At 46.1% G+C, this 20,458-nt stretch overlaps 1 protein-coding gene across 1 annotated transcript in view; it reads right to left on the reverse strand.

The window, feature by feature from the left end:
* The window catches only part of Usp12 (ubiquitin specific peptidase 12), a 47,620-nt gene that overhangs the window by 14,229 nt on the left and 12,933 nt on the right, over positions 1 to 20,458 (reverse strand). Inside the window, exons 2-3 of the mRNA XM_021186834.2 lie at positions 6,859 to 6,939; positions 5,317 to 5,530 (exon numbers count right to left, since the gene is read on the reverse strand). Of these exons, the coding sequence (XP_021042493.1) occupies positions 5,317 to 5,530; positions 6,859 to 6,939 (295 nt within the window). The remainder of the gene's footprint in view (positions 1 to 5,316; positions 5,531 to 6,858; positions 6,940 to 20,458) is intronic.

A 20,458-nucleotide genomic window follows, 5' to 3' on the forward strand; every position in this document is an offset into this window, starting at 1 on the left:
ATACTTGCATACTGGAATTTGCCCATCAGGGACAGTTGATCCAAAGCACTGTGGCCCACTTCCCGTTCCTACCCAGCAAGAGCTCTGCAGCCCACCCCTGCACAGAGTGTATGCTGCTGACCACTCTACAAACCCTCTCATGGCTGTGCAAATCACCCTCCAAGCTCCAGGCGGCTCTAATACGAAAGTGAGATGATGGAAATCAATGACCTTTAACTTCTACTCTCAGTGTGGCAAACCCTCTTGGAGGTACTACTTCCAGATGCTGGGGCTCCCCCTCCACTGGCCATCCTCCCTGCTGCTTCTGGGAGCTGTATTTCACCTACCTCTGACTTTCCAGCCTGCAGCTGCAACTTCTAACTTACTTCATTCTTGCTTGAGTATCAGAGCCCACCAAAGGAAAGCATAAAGATCTAGTCATACAGAGAGTCACCACCCTTTCACTAACTCTATATGCCAACTTCTCCCAACTCACTGATGGCCTGACTCACAGACCACCCCAATATCCACGGCAACCTTAATTATCTCACTGTCAAGGTCACTTCCTTGGATGGAACCTCATTTCTTTAAAACACAAAACCAGCAAAACAAAACAAGACAGCTTTTCGCTTGCTCATTAGTGTTAAGAACCAGAAGAATGGTAAAAAGACATTAGAAAATCAGAAATGGCCTGGGTGATGCCTCTTACCTGTGACCTTAACACTGGAGGCTGAGACACAGTGAGTTTGCCTTGATGCTAAGCTGAGTTACAGAGTTCAAGGCTAGTGTAGGCTTCAGAGGAGATGCAGGGGGAGGCAGGAAGCCTTTCTAAGAATAGTTGGGAACCTAGTTACCAGCTTCAATGATTACCTCATGGCAGTGGGCAGCACACACTGGATCAACACCACCATCTCTAACACTGTAATCTTCCCTTAAAAACCTCTTTCACGTATATGCATGTTCTTTCAAAGCAACTGCTATGTTTATCACTCAAAAATGCAAACGAGTTTTTAATGAAAATCTTCTGGGGAGGAGAAAGGAGTGAGTAACGGCTTCAGATTCCTGAACTCTAGAAATGATACATGAGGCGGGGCAGCAGCCCCGCGTGTCTTCAGTAAATGTGCTCAGTATACCAGCATCTTGCAACCCCGGGATGATGGCTACTTATGGTTTAAAGGGATCAGCAGGATTATACAAATATCAACTCACAGCCAGAGGGAAGAGCTGAAGGGTTGCACTGTACTGCTTACAATGGCCATGTTTTCTTCCTAATACAGAAACAGCTAGAGCTTTCATAAGAAAGCAGTGTGCTGTTCTTAGGTGAAACAGAACTGGATAAAGTAAATATGAGAAGTGTACTCAAATCTTTCTAACAGGTGTCACTTACAAACATCTGGTGTCTGCTCATTTGAAGCATGCCCAGGCTTACACACTCGGATTTATGTTTTCAGCGACACATGACTGTCATCACTCCACAGCACCTGGGAAACCACTCTTCACATTCAGATCCCTTCAGAACCTACCCCAGACCCTTCCTTAGTCACGAATAAATGAATGAACAATTGAACAAAAAACAGGTGTTCAAACAGCTAAGATATGTGCAAAGAAAATGTGACTCATAACAACTTGAAAAATGTATATACCACTTGGGAGGCGGAGGCAGGCGGATTTCTGAGTTCGAGGCCAGCCTGGTCTACAGAGTGAGTTCCAGGACAGCCAGGGCTACACAGAGAAACCCTGTCTCGAAAANGGCCAGCCTGGTCTACAGAGTGAGTTCCAGGACAGCCAGGGCTACACAGAGAAACCCTGTCTCGAAAAACCAAAAAAAAAAAAAAAAAAAAAAGACGTCAGACAGAGCTCAAAGCCACTGATAAGGCCTCGAGGCCACTGTAATGTCTGAGAATTGTTCAGCTGACAGTGAGCACTGACAGTTACTTCACTGACCTGTGCTGCGTTTCCTCCACAGCAAAATGGCGCCTACGGGAAGCAGCACTGGCTAGAAGGGCTCACAGCTGGCTTCCCTGAGGACTGCAGCACCCTCTGCAGCAGCCCTGCCCTATGCCTCCAATGCTGTTCTCGCCATCCAATACCCATCCATGGGGCTCCTGTCCCAAGGACAACTACAGCCGCTGACAGCTTCCTAGGCTCTGTAAGCTGTGCTGCTGGCCCCATTCCAGTGCACCTCGCAGCACTCTCTGCTTCCATCCCGCTTACCTAGGCCGCCAGGTGGCCTCTAATCTCACCTGATCAAGAGTGTCCCAATACCCACACTGATGGCTGCTCACACTTCCATGCCACCTCTGCTTGCTTCTCCTTCCTAGGAAGGCCACACCACACGCATACAGAGTTGTCGGCACCTGCCCTCCTCTGTGGAGGGTCAGGCTGCCACAGAGCTAGTGCACAACAGGAAATCAGTATGTAACGATCAATGTGAACAAGTACCTAGTCATCACAGATAGTGTCGCTGTGGAGCTGAAGGAGTCATGCCACCTGTGGCAGCATGTGCCCGTGCTCGTGCACACACCGGGAGTTAAAACCTAAGAGCACAGACTTGTTGGATGAGTGGAAGCCAAAGTCTGTTCCTTTTCCAAATACCCAAACTATTAACAAATGGAAGCGGCATGTGTAAACAACGAGGGTGACTGTACTGAGAACGCAGGCGCCTCTGACCCTAACCTTGGACAGAGGAGGTCAAGGCAGGAGGGCAGCCCAACAGCGGCACCAACAATGCTGAGATGACCAGATTGCTTCCCAGAGAATTAGAGGAAAGCATACGACGGGGAAGACAGTAACCTACTTTCATCTATGTACCCCACAAAAGCCTCAAGAAATCCAAAACCCTGAGGTTAAATATTAATGTATTCCAAGTCATATTTGCAGATGCCAACAATACCAAGAAATAAGAATAGAAAGAATAAGAAGACACGTTTATCATAAATATTCATTCTGGCATCTGTCTCACAGAAGCAGGTATTAAGTAGATCTGCTGCTTTATCAATTTACTCTTCCTAAATACAAAACAAACAAACAAAACAAAAAAACCCTCTACAAACCAGAAGTCTTCAAGCATGTAATTGAATAGGATGTTCAAAACACTGTAACTTCAGGGATTGGGCCACTGTTCGCTTGCTCGTTTGTGCTCATTCTCCCTCCCCCACCCTCTGTGTGTGTGTGTGTGTGTGTGTATACACACGAGCACTAGCTCGGGCGTGTACTCAGCTTGACCTGTGCCCAGCATGAATCAATCAAAGCACAGGTAATCAATTTAAAGGCTTACTGCTACACACCTGAAAAATACTGCGTGCTCAGTATAAACACAGAGGCTTTCCCAACAGACACTCCTGCAGAGGTGAGTGTCACAGACAAGAGGACAGGACTGCACTATATTAGTTTAAACCACATTCTGAAGGCTTAGTCTGAGCTTCTTTTTTTTTCCCCCTCCTTTTTTGGTTTTCAAGATAGGGTTTCTCTGTGTAGCCCTGGCTGTCCTAGAACTTGCTCTGTAGACCAGGCTGTCCTCGAACTCAGAAATCCGCTTGCCTTGGAGCCATGCCACCACCTCCTGGGCTTGAGTCGTCCCGTCTCCCCCCCCCTCCCACCCCCCGAGACAGGGTTTCTGTAGACCAGGCTGGCCTTGAACTCAGAAATCTGCCTGCCTCTGCCTCCCAAGTGCTGGGATTAAAGGCGTGTGCCACCACTGCCTGGCTTTTTTTTGTTTGTCTTTGTTTTTTTTCCCCCCAAGTTTCTTAAAAACAAAAAAACAAAACAAAAAAAAAAAACTGTGCAGATCTGGAATCTAAACAAGTCTATACCTCTCATAAGAGGGAAATGTGGTGGTCTGCAAGAAAGACTCAGTGTTCTGTATGTGGAAACCAAACACCTCTTCCACCTCTTCAGAGTGCCCATCCGAGTCAGGGGACAGCTCTTCCTAGACTCATCCCAACTCACTCAATGAACAATCTAACTGACCACCTTAAAGGTACCATACCATTACACGTTAGTATACTCAACAATCAGTCCTCAAGCCGTGAGTATCGTACCTGAGAGGAGATCAACCTCAACAACGATTCACCATCACCTCTACACTGATCTGAGGCAGTAGCTCTGCCATAGCGACAGAGCTGGCTTAGGAAGGAAGGGAGCCAAGCACCAGCTCTGCCCCTTCCCAGGGCCTCTGCAACCTTGGACATCTGCAACGATGCACATCTCATGGAAGTGATGTCTAACTTAAAGTCTTGTAAAGTTAAATGAGAAGTACCTCAAATTAGAAAGAGATGAGGGCCAGGCAGTAGTGGCAATGGCGCACACCTTTGGATCCTGGCACTCAAGAGGCAAAATTAGGCAGATCTCTGTGAGTTTGAGGCCAGCCTGGTCTACAGAGTGAGTTCTAGGACAGCCAGGGTTTGAGAAACCCTGCCACAAACAAAACAAAAACAAAAATGCAAAACAAAACAACAACAAGTAGGAAAGAAAAAAGAGGGGACTTCTCAGGGGCTTAACTGATGTGATTGTTTTGTGGGCAAAGTGAGGAGGATAATGGGCTCTCTAAAGATTTTTGTTTTAAGAGAAATGAATTAACATTAGGAAAACAATGTACAACCAAGGAATCGAATTCCATGAAAATTGTGTTTTTGTTTTGTTTTGCTTTGTCTTATGGGGGTGGGGGGGTTGGGGGGTGGATGCAGGGATAGAGTATCTCATGTGGTCCAGACCGGCCACAAACTGCTGATATCTCCACGTCACAAGCTGAGTGCTGGAGTTCCGGACACGTGCCACCACAGATGGCACAACCAACCATTCCAGATAGAAATGTCAAGTGGGCACAAGAGAGAAGGGGTTCCTCCCTCTCTCGGGCACGCGTGGTTTTAGCTGATCACACCTACCAACCTCTGGAATGGACACGGGAGTCCCACACCTCTGCTTCCCCACAGGCAGTGTTTGACTACTTGGGCCCAGTTACTGATGCTGTGAGGTAGGTTATGGAAACTTCCTACAGTAGTAGTCACTGGGGAGGGTGTGAACTTTTACATCTTCTGTATACTTCCTGTGTCAGGTTGAAATGTGGTCTCTCACTGGCAGACTCGAGTCCCTGCTGCTATGTTTTCCCAAACAAAACAAAACCCACTCGCCCCTAGAGATGAAAGTCAGAACAAACCCTAGCTTGCCTATCAGAATATTCTAATAAAACAGCTAACACAGTATGAGGTATAAACAGATGATGCTCACAACAACAGCAACAGCAGCAACAGCAGCAACAGCAGCAACAGCAGCAGCAGCAGCAGCAGCAACCACCTTCCTAGGCCATAGGCAACAGTACAGAGGAACTAGAAGAATTACCGTTCTCTTTCCGCAGCCTCGTGATGAACTTCTTGGGCGGGATCACACCGACCTTCTTCTTTTGGGTGGCTATGCTGTGGAAGAGGTCTGCCAGGCAGGTGAGAAGGTTCTCCTTTTTTCTGGGCTGACTTTTGTAGGCTAGAACTTTTTCCCGAAATGGACGACAAAAATAAAGTGCTTGAAGAACTGAGTTGCAGTAGCAGGTATTCCCAAACTACGAGAAGAAAAAGTGGCACCGTTAAATGTGAAGAAGGCAGCTGTGAGGAGCGAGCCCGGGAAAGCAGAGGACTGCGCTCTCCGTCCTGCAGCCCATTATTCTTAACTCTGGTCAGATCATATGTGGTTTACATTGTGATTTTAAATACGACTCAAAGGCCAGGTGTGGTCCCCTTTAATCCCAGCACTTGGGAGGCAGAGGCAGGCGGATCTAAGTTTAAGGCCAGCCTGGTCTACAGAGTGAGTTCCAGGAAAGCCAGAGCTACACAGAGAAACCCTGTCTCAAAATTACACAAATACTCAACATCAACAACAAAAATCAAACAAAACCAAATCCCTCAACACAAACTCTTCCAAGAAATATACCAAAGTAAACATTTTCTATCAAGGTCACACAGGCACTACATACCAAACATAGATAGAAAGCTGGCTGGGCCCTTAGCACAGAGGATCAGAGAGGCTGCAGGCAGAGCTGGCAATGGCAGCGTCACCCCCACCCCACCCCCCTGCAGGACTCAGGGAAGTGCTGCTGCCCCTTACTCAACCAACTCTTCCCTTCAAAAGTGTTCCCCTCCCATGGGGACACCACCTGACAGAGCCAACACAGAAAGGGTGATAATTCCCTTCTCTGAGGGTAATGCTTGTCCTGGAACACACTATGTAGATTAGGCTGGTCTGGATCCTCTGGCCTCAGCCTCCTAAGAGCTGGGATTAAAGATGTGTGCCACCAATCCTGGCTTTAAAAACTTCAAAGAGGGTGCTGGAGAGATGGCTCAGCGGTTAAGAGCACTGACTGCTCTTCCAAAGGTCCTGAGTTCAAATTTCAGCAACCACATAGTGGCTCAAAACCGTTCGTAATGAGATCTGACACCCTCTTCTGGAGTGTCTGAAGACAGCTACAGTGTACTTAGATATAATCAATCAATCAATCTTTAAAAAAAAAAGGAAAAACACCTTTGAAGAGGGAGTCAGATAGCCTGGAATTGGAGTGGAGTTACAAATGACTGAGGGTCAGTTCTGTTAAAAAAAACCTTCAGTTAAATTCCCAAGTTCTTGCCAAGGTTTACGGACTGGGGCCAGTAGCCTCCCCTGTAGGAAGCTTTTACATGGCTGTACATGTGTGATACACTAGTTAAAGAACTCTTAATATCAAGTGATCACTTGTCTAGTTACAGATCAAACTTTTGCTGTGAGAATTCTGTTGCCAGAACTGTGAAATTAATTAGGTTGAAAGCCTTAAGACCTCAGACAAGTTTTCTTCCTTTCAACTACAGGTCATTTTCCATCCTAACACCACAAACGGTACTTACTTTGGAACGTACTTACATTGACTAATCCAAAATAATGCTCGTTGACCGGAAACTGTTCTGGACCAATCTCTTTCTCTAATGCCGAGGCATTGGCGCCCTGTAAAATGAAAATCGCAATGATCAGGATTTACGGTATTTCTACAATGTACAGTCATACAGGCTGAGACATCCTTTTAAGGCCACACTCAAATTACAGCAAACCAACAGTATTCAAAAACAAAGAATGGTATTGAAAAATTAATAGCTTTAAAAAAAGATTATTTATTTATTTGTTTATTATATGTAAGTACACTGTAGCTGCCTTCAGACACCCCAGAAGAGGGCGTCAGATCTCATTACAGATAGTTTTGAGCCACCATGTGGTTGCTGGGAATTGAACTCAGTCAGGACCTTCAGAAGAGCAGTCAGTGCTCTTGACCACTGACCCATCTCTCCAGCCCCAAAAATTAATAGCTCTTAATCACATGACTAGTTTATACAAATTAGTCAGGATTCATGTTCCTAGCACACTTCCCACCCCTCAAGCAATCAAGGAAAACTTGTGACTTTTCTACCTTAACAGGACAAGACTTTGCTGGCAACCACCTTGGAGCCAAAAGGAAGGAAGGCAGGCTCACACAGTGCAGGGCCCAGCCAGCATATACAACGGGACTCCGTAAGGATGGGAGACCCAACTGGACCAGTATCTACACCCCGCTGTCCTAGAGGAAGACCCACAAGTAACAGCCAGATGCCCACAGGGTAAGCAGCACCAGTGGCCTGCACAGCACAGAAACTCCCAACAGGGAAGCAGGCGTTCTGGGATCAGAAACACTAGAGGAAGGGAGCCGGACGCTGCCAAAAGACAGACAGACAGACAGACAGACAGAGCACCTACTTCCTCCCGTTCACATCAACACCATGTCAGCTCCTGCTGTGCCTGTCCTCCCCACCCCTCCTCCCCACCGCTGCTTTCATCCCTGCTCTTCCTTTCTCATGTCTTTCTTCCAAAGCACACAGCTGGCCTGACTGCTGGGTCCCAGGGTTCCAGCCTCCTGAGAACTCCACTTATCTGAGCATGTTTACTATTTTTAAAAATAATTTTTTTTTTACTATTTTTAATTATGTGCATGTGTGTATTCAGTGTGGTGATTATATGCATGTGAGTGCTGGTGTCCCTGGACGCCAGAGACATGGGGTTCCCCTAGAGCTGGAGTTACAAGTGCTATGAGCTGTCTGTCACGGGTGAAGTGGCCTGAGGTCCTCTTCAAGAACAGCACTTGCCCTGAACTGCTGAGCAACCTCTCCAGAACCTGGTCCCACTGCCCCACCTCTCCCTTCAGTCTACTTTTAGCCAAGCAATAACCCAGTTCCGCAGGAAGACTCGTCATTGCTGCTGGGAGAGCAGGAAGAGGAAGCAAACCCCTTCCAACAACTCGGAGGGAGCCATCAGCTAGACCACTGGAAACCCGAATGTCAGTGCAATGAACCCGTGGGACCCACCCAGGAAAGCAGTGACAAATGGCGACACTGTGCACACTGTGGAAGGCGGAGTCAATTCCCCTGCAAAAAAAGTTCTAGCAATACGCTAAGTTTGAGTGCTGAGTGAAAATCACTAACATGGGATGGAACACATAAAGAACAAGAGGCGACAGAACACAAAGCACAAAGGATCACAAAGCCGCAAGGACATAAGCACCCAGAGTGGCAGGGAGAAAGGCCAGCACTGCCAACAAAGAACAGCCACTGGGCATGAGCCTGAGACCCCAAGGGTCAATCGTGTTCTCAGGAAAGACAGAATACTTACAGTAGTCATAATAAAACCCGTCATGTCTAAGAAGCAAGCAAGGTTGCTTTAATCCATTTTCCTGTCAACAGGTGGCCAACTAAAACTCATTTCATTAAAAACAAAACTGTTGCCAGGCGATGGTGGCACACACCTTTAATCCCAGTGCTCAGCAGACAGAAGCAGGTGGATCTTTCCAGTCTGGTCTCCAGGGAGAGTTTTAGGACAGCCAGAGCTATTGCACAGCACAGAGAAAGCCTGTGTTGACCCCCTACCCCCAAATATTTTACAAAACCTGATCCCATGAGAGGATGAACCCACTATGGAAGGACAGACACCAGGGACACTAGAGTATGACTAACTGTAAAGCTACAGCCTGAGTCTGCTCTGGGCCACAGCATTAAGTGGATGAGCGGGTGTGTCTCTGCCTGGACATGGGTTTCCTGAGGAACAGAATCCCATGCCACTGTGCCCTCTTTCCATCTACAAGTAGGTACGGCAGCCCACTTCACCTCCCTAAAACATGGACATGTCAATGTGGGACAGTCCACCAAAGACCAACAACTAGAACAAAAGACAGGGAGAGTCAGCCTCACAGATCAATATTGTTATTACAGAGAATTATGGTGTTAGATTATATTAAATACAAATAATTAAGATACACAGATATAAGACCTTGCAGGCCACAAGCAAATGCCAGTTATACCTCTCCTGACTGTCCATGACAAATTTTTGGAAAGATGAGGCCTTTCTATACAGAGAGATTATCACCAAAGGATGACAGGTGAAGCTGCAGAGACACTGTGGCCGCCACTGGTAACAAGAGTAGCAATGTGCTAAATGCTGCTGGTAAAACAAGGAGAACATCTGACGTTCCCTCTCCACACAGAAACACATCCAACAAGCCTCCCCCCCCCCCACTTCAGAGATACAAAATCACATGAAAGCAAGCCTGTACTACTCCATTAAAAGTATTAACTTACTTTAGGGTAAACCTTGTATCTGTAGAAATGAGCTAGAAATCAGAAATCTCCTGCATCCAATGTCCATATCTAAGGCTAGATGTGGGGGTGGGGGAGAGGTTACTTATGAGGACATGTTACTTTAAAAAGTTGATTATGAACAATGTACATGTTTATGTGAGAATAAATAAATGAATGTATAGCATTCAGACCTGCTCCATAGGAAATGTAAGTACACATTGTGTTTGCACACTACACAGTTTATGCTAAACTATTATTTCTCGCTTTTCTTGCTGTTTAATATAAATGAGAAAGCTCAATAAATCTTTCTCAGTTTCCTGTTTCAACCTTATTTTAGAAGCTAGCACTTCTCATTGCCAGGCTGAACTGAACATTGAACAGGGTCAGCTGAGGTCAGTGCATTAAAGAGATCAGCCAACCAGGAAGGAGAAGAGTGGCTGAGGGGTGGGGAAGCCTGTGACCTTGGGAAACTAAGAAAGCTTCTGGGAGGAGGGGGGGGAAGCAGCCGCCCAGCAGGGAGGGTGTGAGCAGCAGGGAGGGTGTGAAGCCACGAGAGCAGGCTGAGAAACTCTCAAGTACACACCAGTGCAGACACCACAGCCTCAACTGTACAGGAGAACGAAGCTTAACCCTCATACCTGTCCTAGAATGTCCTAAAAACCCACTGAGGTCAACAAATGATACAAGAAAACAAACCATACTAATACCGTGTTAAGAATCACCAGAGAAAGAGAGGACTGGGCGGGATCGGAGAAGACGTCTTTCTTATTTTTTAAAAAAAGATTTATTTTATTTATTATTTTATGTATATGAGTACACTATAGCTGTACAGATGGTTATGAGCCATTATGTGGTTGCTGGGAATTGAACTCAGGACCTCTGCTCACTCCAGCCCAAAGATTTATATATTATTATATGTTAAGTATACTGTAGCTGTCTTCAGACACACCAGAAGAGAGCATCAGATCCCATTACAGATGGTTGTGAGCCACCATGTGGTTGCTGGGAATTGAACTCAGGACCTCTGGAAGAGCAGTCAGTGCTCTTAACCACTGAGTCATCTCTCCAGCCCAAGAAGACTTCTTCTAATTTGGTGTCTGCCAAAAGGCTGAGAAGAACCAAAACTCCCAATCTGTGTATCTTGTCATCCTCTGGCCTTGCTTGTTGAATTTGAGTCTTGAAATAAAAGTCACATACACATTTAATGCTAGTACTCAGGAGGTTGAGGCCCTATGGGTTCAATGGCATCCTGGTCTACACAGAGTTCTAGGCCAACTTGATCTACATAGTGAGTTCCAGGACAAACATAGCTACATAGTGAGGCCCCCTGTGTAGAAAATAAGAAGAGGAGGGAGAGGGGAGGAGGAAGAAGAGGAGAAGAAGGAAGAAGAGGAGGAAGGAGGAGGAAGAGGAGGAGGAGGAGGAGGAGGAGGAGGCAGCAAAACAAAATAAAACCTCCTGCTCCAACGCTGACCGCCCAGCCTATGAGAACAGAAGTAGACCACACTCTGGAATATTTGGGGCGCACATCAGAGGCCATGGTTTTTCCCATAGGAAACCTTACTACAGCTATTTGGTTACCCACAAATGCCTGCTATACAGCCCACACCACAGACAGGCTGGCAGTGGAAGCTGCACTCCTGACCTCGTTCTCACATGAACTGCAGCATCGCCCAGAGTAACCAGGTGACCTTAGTTTTCTTCCTGGCAAAGAGGGGAGCAGATCTACAGCATGCACTGCACGCCCTCCAGCTGCCACACAGTGTCAATCTTACATAGTGTCACTCAAGTAGAAACTGAAGGGTCTCTGGGAAGTCGGTTGGATGGGGTTTTGCTGGGGGAAACAGGTGAAGGAATGTTGCCTTAAAGTGGACACAGGTGTGAAAGGCTAAGGCAACTTCACTGAAGCAGACTCGAGAGAGGCTCAAATCAGTCAGCTCAGAAAACCTTAAACTATGACTAAAGTAATGGCCAAATGACTGCAGATCTTAACATACACCAAGCATTCCATATATGTAATTGTTCTTATCCAATGGTAGAATACATACCACATCATGTAAGAACATCAAGCAACAAGTGACATTTGCCCCTTTTTATAGTTCATTAATAAAATGATCAATTAAAACAGACATGTGATATTAATCTATTATTGATAAAATAATGTATATATACACACATATATATGCACATAAATAAATATAACTTGCTCAGTCCATATAATATTACTTGTGTATACAATTCTACGGCTGATCAATTGGTATTAGATATCCAATTAGGGTGCTCATCCCTAAAGATTTCTCCCCCTTTTGGTCAGTAGTCATTAGTTTTCTGTCCCTTTTTGTCTAGGGGTGGGGCCCTGTGAGATGCCTCTTTCCATGTTAACATGTCTGTTGACTGGTAGTATACTTGCTGTAGTCTGTTTAGGCAGTCATGGTTAGGGTATCATGGGAGAAGCTCCCTAGCCATTTCTGGAAGATGTTTTTGTGGCCAGTGTAAAGATTATCCTTGTATTGTTCAAATGCTGATTCCTCCGCTCCCCTATCTTGCTGCAATCAGAACATGGCATTGTAATGCTTATTCTGTCTGCCAGAATGCAGTGTAAACACTGTTCCCCATTCATTCTAACTTGTCAATAAAAAAATGATCAGCAGTGGCTAAGCCAAAGAGAGAATAGGGCTGAACTTCCTATAGGATTGTGGGGGGTCGGGGGGGGCATGAAAAAAGGGTCCAAGAGCTATCATGGGAACGGAGCCAGATCCATTCTAAAAAGCAAGTATCTCGGGGACTTGGGCTGGGAGGTCGCCAGACTAGTTTAGAGGAATAGAATAAATTAGTAACTGCTCAGTTCTCTGTTGTAAAACGTATCAAATAAATCTTATAGTCTTTGTCTCTTATTTGGGAGGTAGTAAGGATAGAGAAAAACTATTACATTCAAAATTGATTTAACAAGCACATTTTCTGGTCCTCTGGCTCTTAGAATCTTTCCATACCCTCCTTAGTGATTGTCCTTGAGCCTTTGTTGCAAGAACTGTATTGCAGATGGGGCTAGGTACCCTTTGATCACTTTTCTATTCACTTTAACCAGTTGCAGGCTTTTTGTAATGTCTCTTCTATTGCAAGTATAAGTTTATGTTTGTCTGTGGTATAAGGATAAGTACTCAGAATGCAGGCAGGAATTATGCTGGTACAGCTCTTCACTGAGGTCCATGACTTCATGAGAAACAGGTCCTGAGTTACATTTAGTTACCTCCTATTAAGGTTGGTCTTGAGCTGTGGGTGCCCCCGAGATGTCAGTGCCACTATTACACCCTGCCATGCTGGACTCTGCTGTGGACCACGGGCATTACAGTTCATAAGGACTACTGGTTGCTTCCTGCCTTGGAAGCTTGACTAGCAGCTGCCAGCACTGCTGGTCCTCAGGGAGGAGGGGGAGGAGGAAGAGGGGGGGGGAGGAGGAGGAGGAGGCAGAGGAGGCAGAGGAGGCAGAGGAGGCAGNGGCAGCTTTCAGGTCACGTCCAGATCAGATCCTCCAAGTCTACATCTGAAGCCAGGCAAGCACACACCTTTATTTAGCCTCAAACTCAGTAAGGTATATGCTTATGTGACATTTTCATTTTCAAGTCAGTAGAGTTAAAAGTTTTAGAATATGAGATCTTAAATCTGCATCACCAAGTATATTAAACATGTAAACATGCATTTCATGCTCATTATGCCTATAAGCACAATATTCATCTATAGTAGAAAAACTACCATTTATTAAGAAAATATGGGGGTACAGAGCTGGTTCCCAGCACCCATGTCAGATGTCTAACTACCTACAACTCCAGTTCCACAGCATCTGACACCCTCTTCTGTTCTCCACGAGCACCAAACATACCCACATGGAAGCAGACAGGCAGGCAAATACAATTTGTAAATATTTCAAAAAGAAAAAAAAAATCTACACCTAGAACTTTATATACATTACCTTAAAATTTTGGAATTTGATCCTCAAAACAAACTCTTTAGAGATCCCAATTTTATATATAACAGAACCAGTATTCTCAGTTAAGCCCTAAGACGTTTTTATTAATCATATTCTTTCTTCACTCTGTAATAAAAAAATTCTTTAGACAGAACTAATCCAAACACTTTAGCTTGAAATACAATTTTTCACACTTCAAAATGTCCATCTGTTCTAAGAAAAGAGATCAGCAACTGTCCAACTATCCAGCCAAAAGAACAAGCAAGTTACGCCGAGTCTCAGAGATGCTGTGAGAACTCTTTTAAAGCGATCTGTAAGACTAATATGATTTGAAATGATGATAAATTCACGGGGGGGGGGGAGGCAGAAAGGAAGGGAAAGAAAGGAAAGGGGGATGGGGACGTGGGGGGGGGAGGAAGGAGGAAGAGAAGGGGGGACACACCAGAAAGCACCTATTTCTAAGCACCGTTCTCCACAGGCAGGGGGTTGCAGTGGGGCAGGGGGAGGGACAGAGAGAGAAATAGAGAACAGGACAAGGAGCACAGAGCCGTCTGTCACCTGCTGACCATGCGGGGCAATCTGCGCTTTCACTATCAATGCTGACACGGATCACGGTCTATACAGGCAAAGTCCATGTTGCTTGAAGGACATGAACAAATGAATGGAGGAAACCCTCCTTCTTAAAATGAACTGCCAACCGCACACAAAAAAATCCTAAATCTAATGAATAAATATGATGAGAAACAGTATATTTACAGTCATCTCAAAAGTATCTCCCAGAAATTAATTACAAAGTAAAACACAGCAGTAACTTCACACTGGAAAAACCTGATGAACCAGTATTCGTACTTGGAAAAAAATGTATAACGTGGATCTAATCATGAAGGAGCATCAACCAAGCCCACCTGAAGAAGGACATGCAGAATGACCGGCTTGTCCTACTCATCATCTCAAGGTCAAATGAAACAAAAGCCACCGGCAGGACTATGAAAGAAACTACAGATGGTCCAGAGAGATGGAGTGCGTGCAAACATCCTATTCGCAAAGCAGATTTAACAAAATGCAAACAGCCAGTAGAGAACGTCTGGGCAACTCTCACACTTGTAATTTTCCTAAATCTTCTGATCAGATTAACACAGTCTCCTCAATGGAGTAGCCTCCACTCACAGATGGGAAAATTGTCCAACCAACAGGAAAGTGACTAGTACGCACAGGAGCCCAAATTGCTTCTCAGCACGTGGCCGGGGCAGTTCCCACCTGTCATTAGGTCTGGGGGGGGTGGGAGGGTGGCACAGCCTTAACTCACTCAGCCTTTCTCAGGGACTGAAGTTGAAGGACAGATCCTATACTCTAAGAGCCAATGCTCTAGCCCCAGTGTCCAGTCTTACTGCGGGCACGTCCTACCCACACATGCTGTGCTGAGTTAGTTCCCTTTACGACCTGCCCTATTTGTTTGTCTTAAATGTCACACTGGAGTGCTTATTCAGGGTTGTAGCTGGCTGATGGCTCAATAACCAATGACTGTCTGTTTCTTCTACTCATGGATGCCCTGTGGAAGGGGCTGGCAAAGGGGCAAGCCCATGACTGGCTATCTGGAAGCAAAGCAATTCACTTACAGGGAAAACGCCTGCGGTCTCCATCTGGACGCAGTGGTAGTTCTCCCAACTCTGTCCCATAGTGAGTCACTGAGCATTCTTCCCAGAATATTCCGAGCCTTTGCACCTACTTCCACTTTACAGTAAATCAAAGGGCAAAGGAGCACATTTAAAGACCACAGGAAACATTCAAACAAACCCAGCAAGTCCTCGCTGGTGTGACAACAGTCCGCTGGCTCAACAGCCATGGAGGAAAGAGGAGGCTGCACTAAGTAGCGTGAGTCACTGCAGGACCATGACTCCAAAGAACAAAAGATCACACAAAATATGCTGGTAACAACCTGAGCTACTGAAACATGGTCTCCATATTAGATGGGTGTTAGTAAGTAAATTCCATTACTTTCTTTGGGTAAGAAGTGGAGATATGGGCTGTGGAGATAGCTCAGTCAGTTAGTGGTTACCAAACAATCTATTTGGAGCTCAGTTCAATTCACAGAAACCACATGTGAAAAGAAAAGTCTGCAGGGCTACACAGAGAAACCCTGTCTCGAAAAGAGGGAGGAAAAAAAAAAAAAAAGCCGGGCGTGGTGGCGCACACCTTTAATCCCAGCACTTGGGAGGCAGAGGCAGGCGAATTTCTGAGTTCAAGGCCAGCCTGGTCTACAGAGTGAGTTTCAGGACAGTCAGGGATACACAGAGAAACCCTATCTTGAAAAACCAAAAAAAAAAAGAAAAAAAGAAAAGAAAAGAAAAGTCTGGCACAGTGGTACACACCTTTAACCCAGCACTGGGAGGACAGGGGACATGGCAGGCAGATCTCTGTGTGTCTGAGGCCAGCCTGGTCTACATTAGCAAGCTTCAGGACAGCCAGGACCACAGAAATTCTGCCTCAAAAATGAGGAGGAAACTAAATAGAAGAAAAACCACAGTGTGGTGGAGTGGGCTAGAATGTCAGCATTGGGAGGGAGGTAGACAGACGGCCCACTACTTGTAGAGCTCCAGGTCAGTGAAAGGCCCTGCCCCCAGATCCCTCCCCCAAAAGGAAGTGGATAGTTCCTGACTGAATTACAGCTGAGGATGTCCTCTGCATGTTCATGTGTACACGCACACACGCATGTACGCAAACACTCATGAGTTATATCATCATGAAGCAGTATGGGTACACTCAGTCATTTGGGGCCCTGGATTGTCTGGAGATGCCGGCAGTCCAGATGAGTTGGTGGCAGTGAGTCGAGGCCCTTCTACTTGACGACCTCTAACTGCAGTAGCTTATGGTGGAGCTGGCTCTGGACGCCCCAGTCATCTTGTGCACCAGAAGATCGCTCCCACTTGCGTCCCCACTGCTGCTCACTTCCCTGCAGCCACTTAAAAAGCCCCATAGCCCCTGCTGCCTGCACCTTAACCTCTGTGGCCCCACTTGAGATGCACTGTCTTGCTTCTAACAGAGGTTAGAACTCTTTCCATCAAACCAAAGCTACAGTACAGATGAAGCAATGCCTGACCAAGGAACTGAATGTAAACACTTTCTGCAGAGAAAACTAAGCTCCAAGAAGAGACTCCGTGGGAATAAATTAGTTCACTGATGGCCTCCTACATGGCGGCCATTTTCTTCCAAAGTTTGTTGTTCTATATGGGTAACTTTTCAGGAAAGGCAAATTAATGAGCCCAACCCACGAGCTCCCACAGAACTTATCTAAATTACTAGGCTGTATCCACTTAGAATCCACTCATCACTGTGAAACACGATGTCACAAAAAACTAGTTGCCCCAAAGTCCTTTCTAACAATATTTTTATAACACTAAATTTTTGCTATAATAGAGAAGCAATAAAAAAGTGTGTTTCAGCCAGGCAATGGTGGCACACGCCTTTAATCCCAGCACTTGGGAGGCAGAGGCAGGCGGATTTCTGAGTTCGAGGCCAGCCTGGTCTACAGAGTGAGTTCCAGGACAGCCAGGGCTATACAGAGAAACCCTGTCTCGAGAAACCAAAAAAAAAAAAAAAAAAACCATTACAAAACTACAGAATGAGGGGAAAGCTACCAGCAAAAGTACTTTAAGGGTATGGGGTGCTAGAGAGATGGCCCTGTGGTTAAGAACACTACTGACCCTCAGAGGAATCCAGTCTGGGTAACTGAAAACAAGTAGAAAGCTGAGTGTGGTGGGACACAGCAGCAATCCCAACACTTGGGAGGCTACAGCAGGAAAGTTTTGAGTTTGAGGCCACCCTACCTGCAGAGCAAGACTGTTCCAAACCAAACTATCAGAAAGAGAGCTAGCTTTCTACTTGAGAAAACACGCACTGTGCCGCGTGACGGAAGCAGTCTAAGAAGGAAGCGATTACTGTGGCTCGGGGTTGGCCTCTGCTGGGGAGGCATGGAGGCAACCTGAGGTAGGCAGCTGGCTGCACGGCATCCACTCAAGAAGCAATGATGGATGCCGATGCTCGAATCAGGTCTGGAAGGGTCCCCCACCCACACTCAGGCAAGGTGACCCACCTTAGATAAACCTCTCAGGAAATCCTCTCAGACAAGCCCAGAGGTTTGTCTCATAAATCCTGTCAAGCTGACACCCAAGATCAACCTCCACTCTCACAAAACACAACTGTGCGGGGAGGACAGAGACACAAGTAGCAGAAAGCCGACGTGAAAACTAGATGCTGTCTCGCTAACACTAGACGTGAACCAGTCATACCATTAAACTAAAGGTGGCAGGTATCAGACTAAATCAACTAAAAATCCCAGGCTGGGGAGATGACTCACTGGTTAGGTGGACTTGCTGTGTAAGCATGAGTCCCCAAGTACGGACCTCTAGCACCCACATAAAAGCCGCTCAAGGCCATAAGCAAACCTGGAACCCCCGCCCTGGGGAAGGCTGACAGGATCTGGCTGGGCAGCCAGTCAGCCCAGCAGAAAATCAGAGTTCCAAGTTCATCAAGAGACTGCGTCTCAGCAGAGTGAGGTGGAGCGACAGACGAGGGCTCCACCCAGCACACACTGTACGCACACACTATATGCGAGTGCACGCGCGCGCGCACGCGCGCACATACACACACACACACACACACACACAAGCAAGCAAACTTCAGGCTTGTCATCTAGCTACTGGGGAGGCTGAGGCAGGACTGAGACTCAGAGTTCCAGGCCAGCCTCAGCTACACAGACAAAGGAGAAGAAAAGGAGAAAGCAGTTTTCAAAGTTCACACAACCAATCTCCAACAATTCACTAGCAAATGAAACCCATCAACAGTCCAGAAGAGCCGTGCACCCGTGGCCCACCAGAGTTATCCCAAGAAAGCAAGGGTAGTCTGACTGCCTAAAACTAATTCCTATAATAGAGCATGCTAACTGAATTTAAGTAAAATCGTGTGCTCACTTCAGTAGACACAAGTGACACCTTTTCACAACCAAGAAAAACAAACACACAAACCCACCAGAACAGAATCCAGAAGACATTCTCAACCTGGTAATACGGAGACCTGTCTGCAAAAGTGTTTGCCACGTGCACACAGACATGACTGTGATCCCCAGAACCCAAGTAAAAAGGCGAAGAGTGGTAAAAACATCTGCAATGGCAGCACCTGAGAGGAAACTAGCAGACTCCTGGGCAGACACCTTGATTTCTGAGGTCAGGTCTCTCACTGGCTTGGGGCTGGCCAGTCATGCTAGGCTGGCTCCTGATAGACACTTGAAGAGATCTGCAGCCTAGACACACACACACACACACACACACACACACACACACACACACACACACGAAACACCCATAAAAACTCAACAGCAGGGTTGGAGAGATGGTTTAGCAGCTAAAGAGCACTGACTGCTCTTCCAGAGGCCTTGAGTTCAATTCCCAGCAACCACATGGTGGCTCACAGCCATCTGTAATGGGATCTGATGCCCTCTTCTGGTGTGTCTGGGGACAGCTACAGGGTACTCACATACATAAAATAAATAAATCCTTAAAAAACAAAAAACAAACTTCACTGTGAACAGAAGAATTGGTCTGTCTCTATCCACACAGCCCTGTCTCACACGAGTCAAGCTGATAGAAGAATTGCTAGAACAAACAGGTTCTGAGGAGCTAGGCGTAAGACATAAAACTGCTTATTTCTACATCTTTTGCACTCAACAATCTTTAATAAGACCATAATTTCATCAAAACCACCCATATACACCAGAATCATGGGGGAAAAAAGTGATTTATACTCTCCAAACTCTTCTAAAATTACTGAAAAAAATTAAAGGATATTGAGGGGAACAGAAAACCTCCACCCACACTCTATCAGAAACGTGATAGTAGCGTGCCACAATCAATGCAAGGCCTTATCAGAATCCCAGCCCATTGTTGAGACATTGGTAAGCTGATTCTAAAACCCAGGCAGAATTAACAGGGGACCCAGAAGAGTCAACTGTGATCATGAAAAGAACAAAGTCTGAGAACCCCCACTTCCTGATTTCAAAACTCACTTCAAAGCGCCCATAATCAAAGCAGTAACACTAGGGAAAGTCACATGGGCAGGTCAAGGAAACAGAGCTGAGGTTCCAGCTGGAGTGGAGGCGCAGGCCTGTCACCCCAGCATCTGTGAGGTCATCCTCTACTTAAGATTGAACACAGCCTTGATACTGTTTCAAAAACACAGAACAAAACACAAGCCAAGATCCCAGTTATAAACCTGCATATTCCTCCATTTCTGTTTGCTTTCAGCAAGGATGCTAAGGCCATCCAATGGAGTCAGTTCTCACCTTTACAAGGATTCCAGGGATGGAATGCTGACCACCAGGCTTGATGGTGAAGGCCTTTCCTCCTCACGGGCCCTGACCCAGCAACTCTAAGAAGATGCCCAACATAAGAGAGAAGGCAGGACCACTCAAAAACTTGCTGTCCTGACTTCATAGCAGTGTTTATCCACCAAAAGGCACAAACAACTCAAAGCCATCAATGAGCAAACAGATAAAACATGTGATGTAAATACAGTAGAAAACACATCCATTAAAGGTAACAAAATACTGGTACATCTTATACCACAGAAGGACTCTGAAGATGATACCAAGTGTAGAGAGTCAGTAACAATAGGCACAGAAAGAAATATGCAAATGGTAGTCATCTGAGTCTGGAAGGGAGGAGAGTGGGAAAGAAGGAAGGTGCAGAAGGATGGCTGCTGAAGGGAAGGATGGCTGCTGAAGGGGAGGATGGCTGCTGAAGGGGAGGATGGCTGCTGAAGGGGAGGATGGTTGCCGAAGGGGAGGATGACTGCTGAAGGGGAGGATGGCTGCTGAAGGGGAGGATGAAGGGGAGGATGGCTGCTGAAGGGG

Source organism: Mus pahari, chromosome 23, assembly GCF_900095145.1.
Source record: "Mus pahari chromosome 23, PAHARI_EIJ_v1.1, whole genome shotgun sequence".
Classification (NCBI taxonomy): Eukaryota; Metazoa; Chordata; class Mammalia; order Rodentia; family Muridae; genus Mus; species Mus pahari.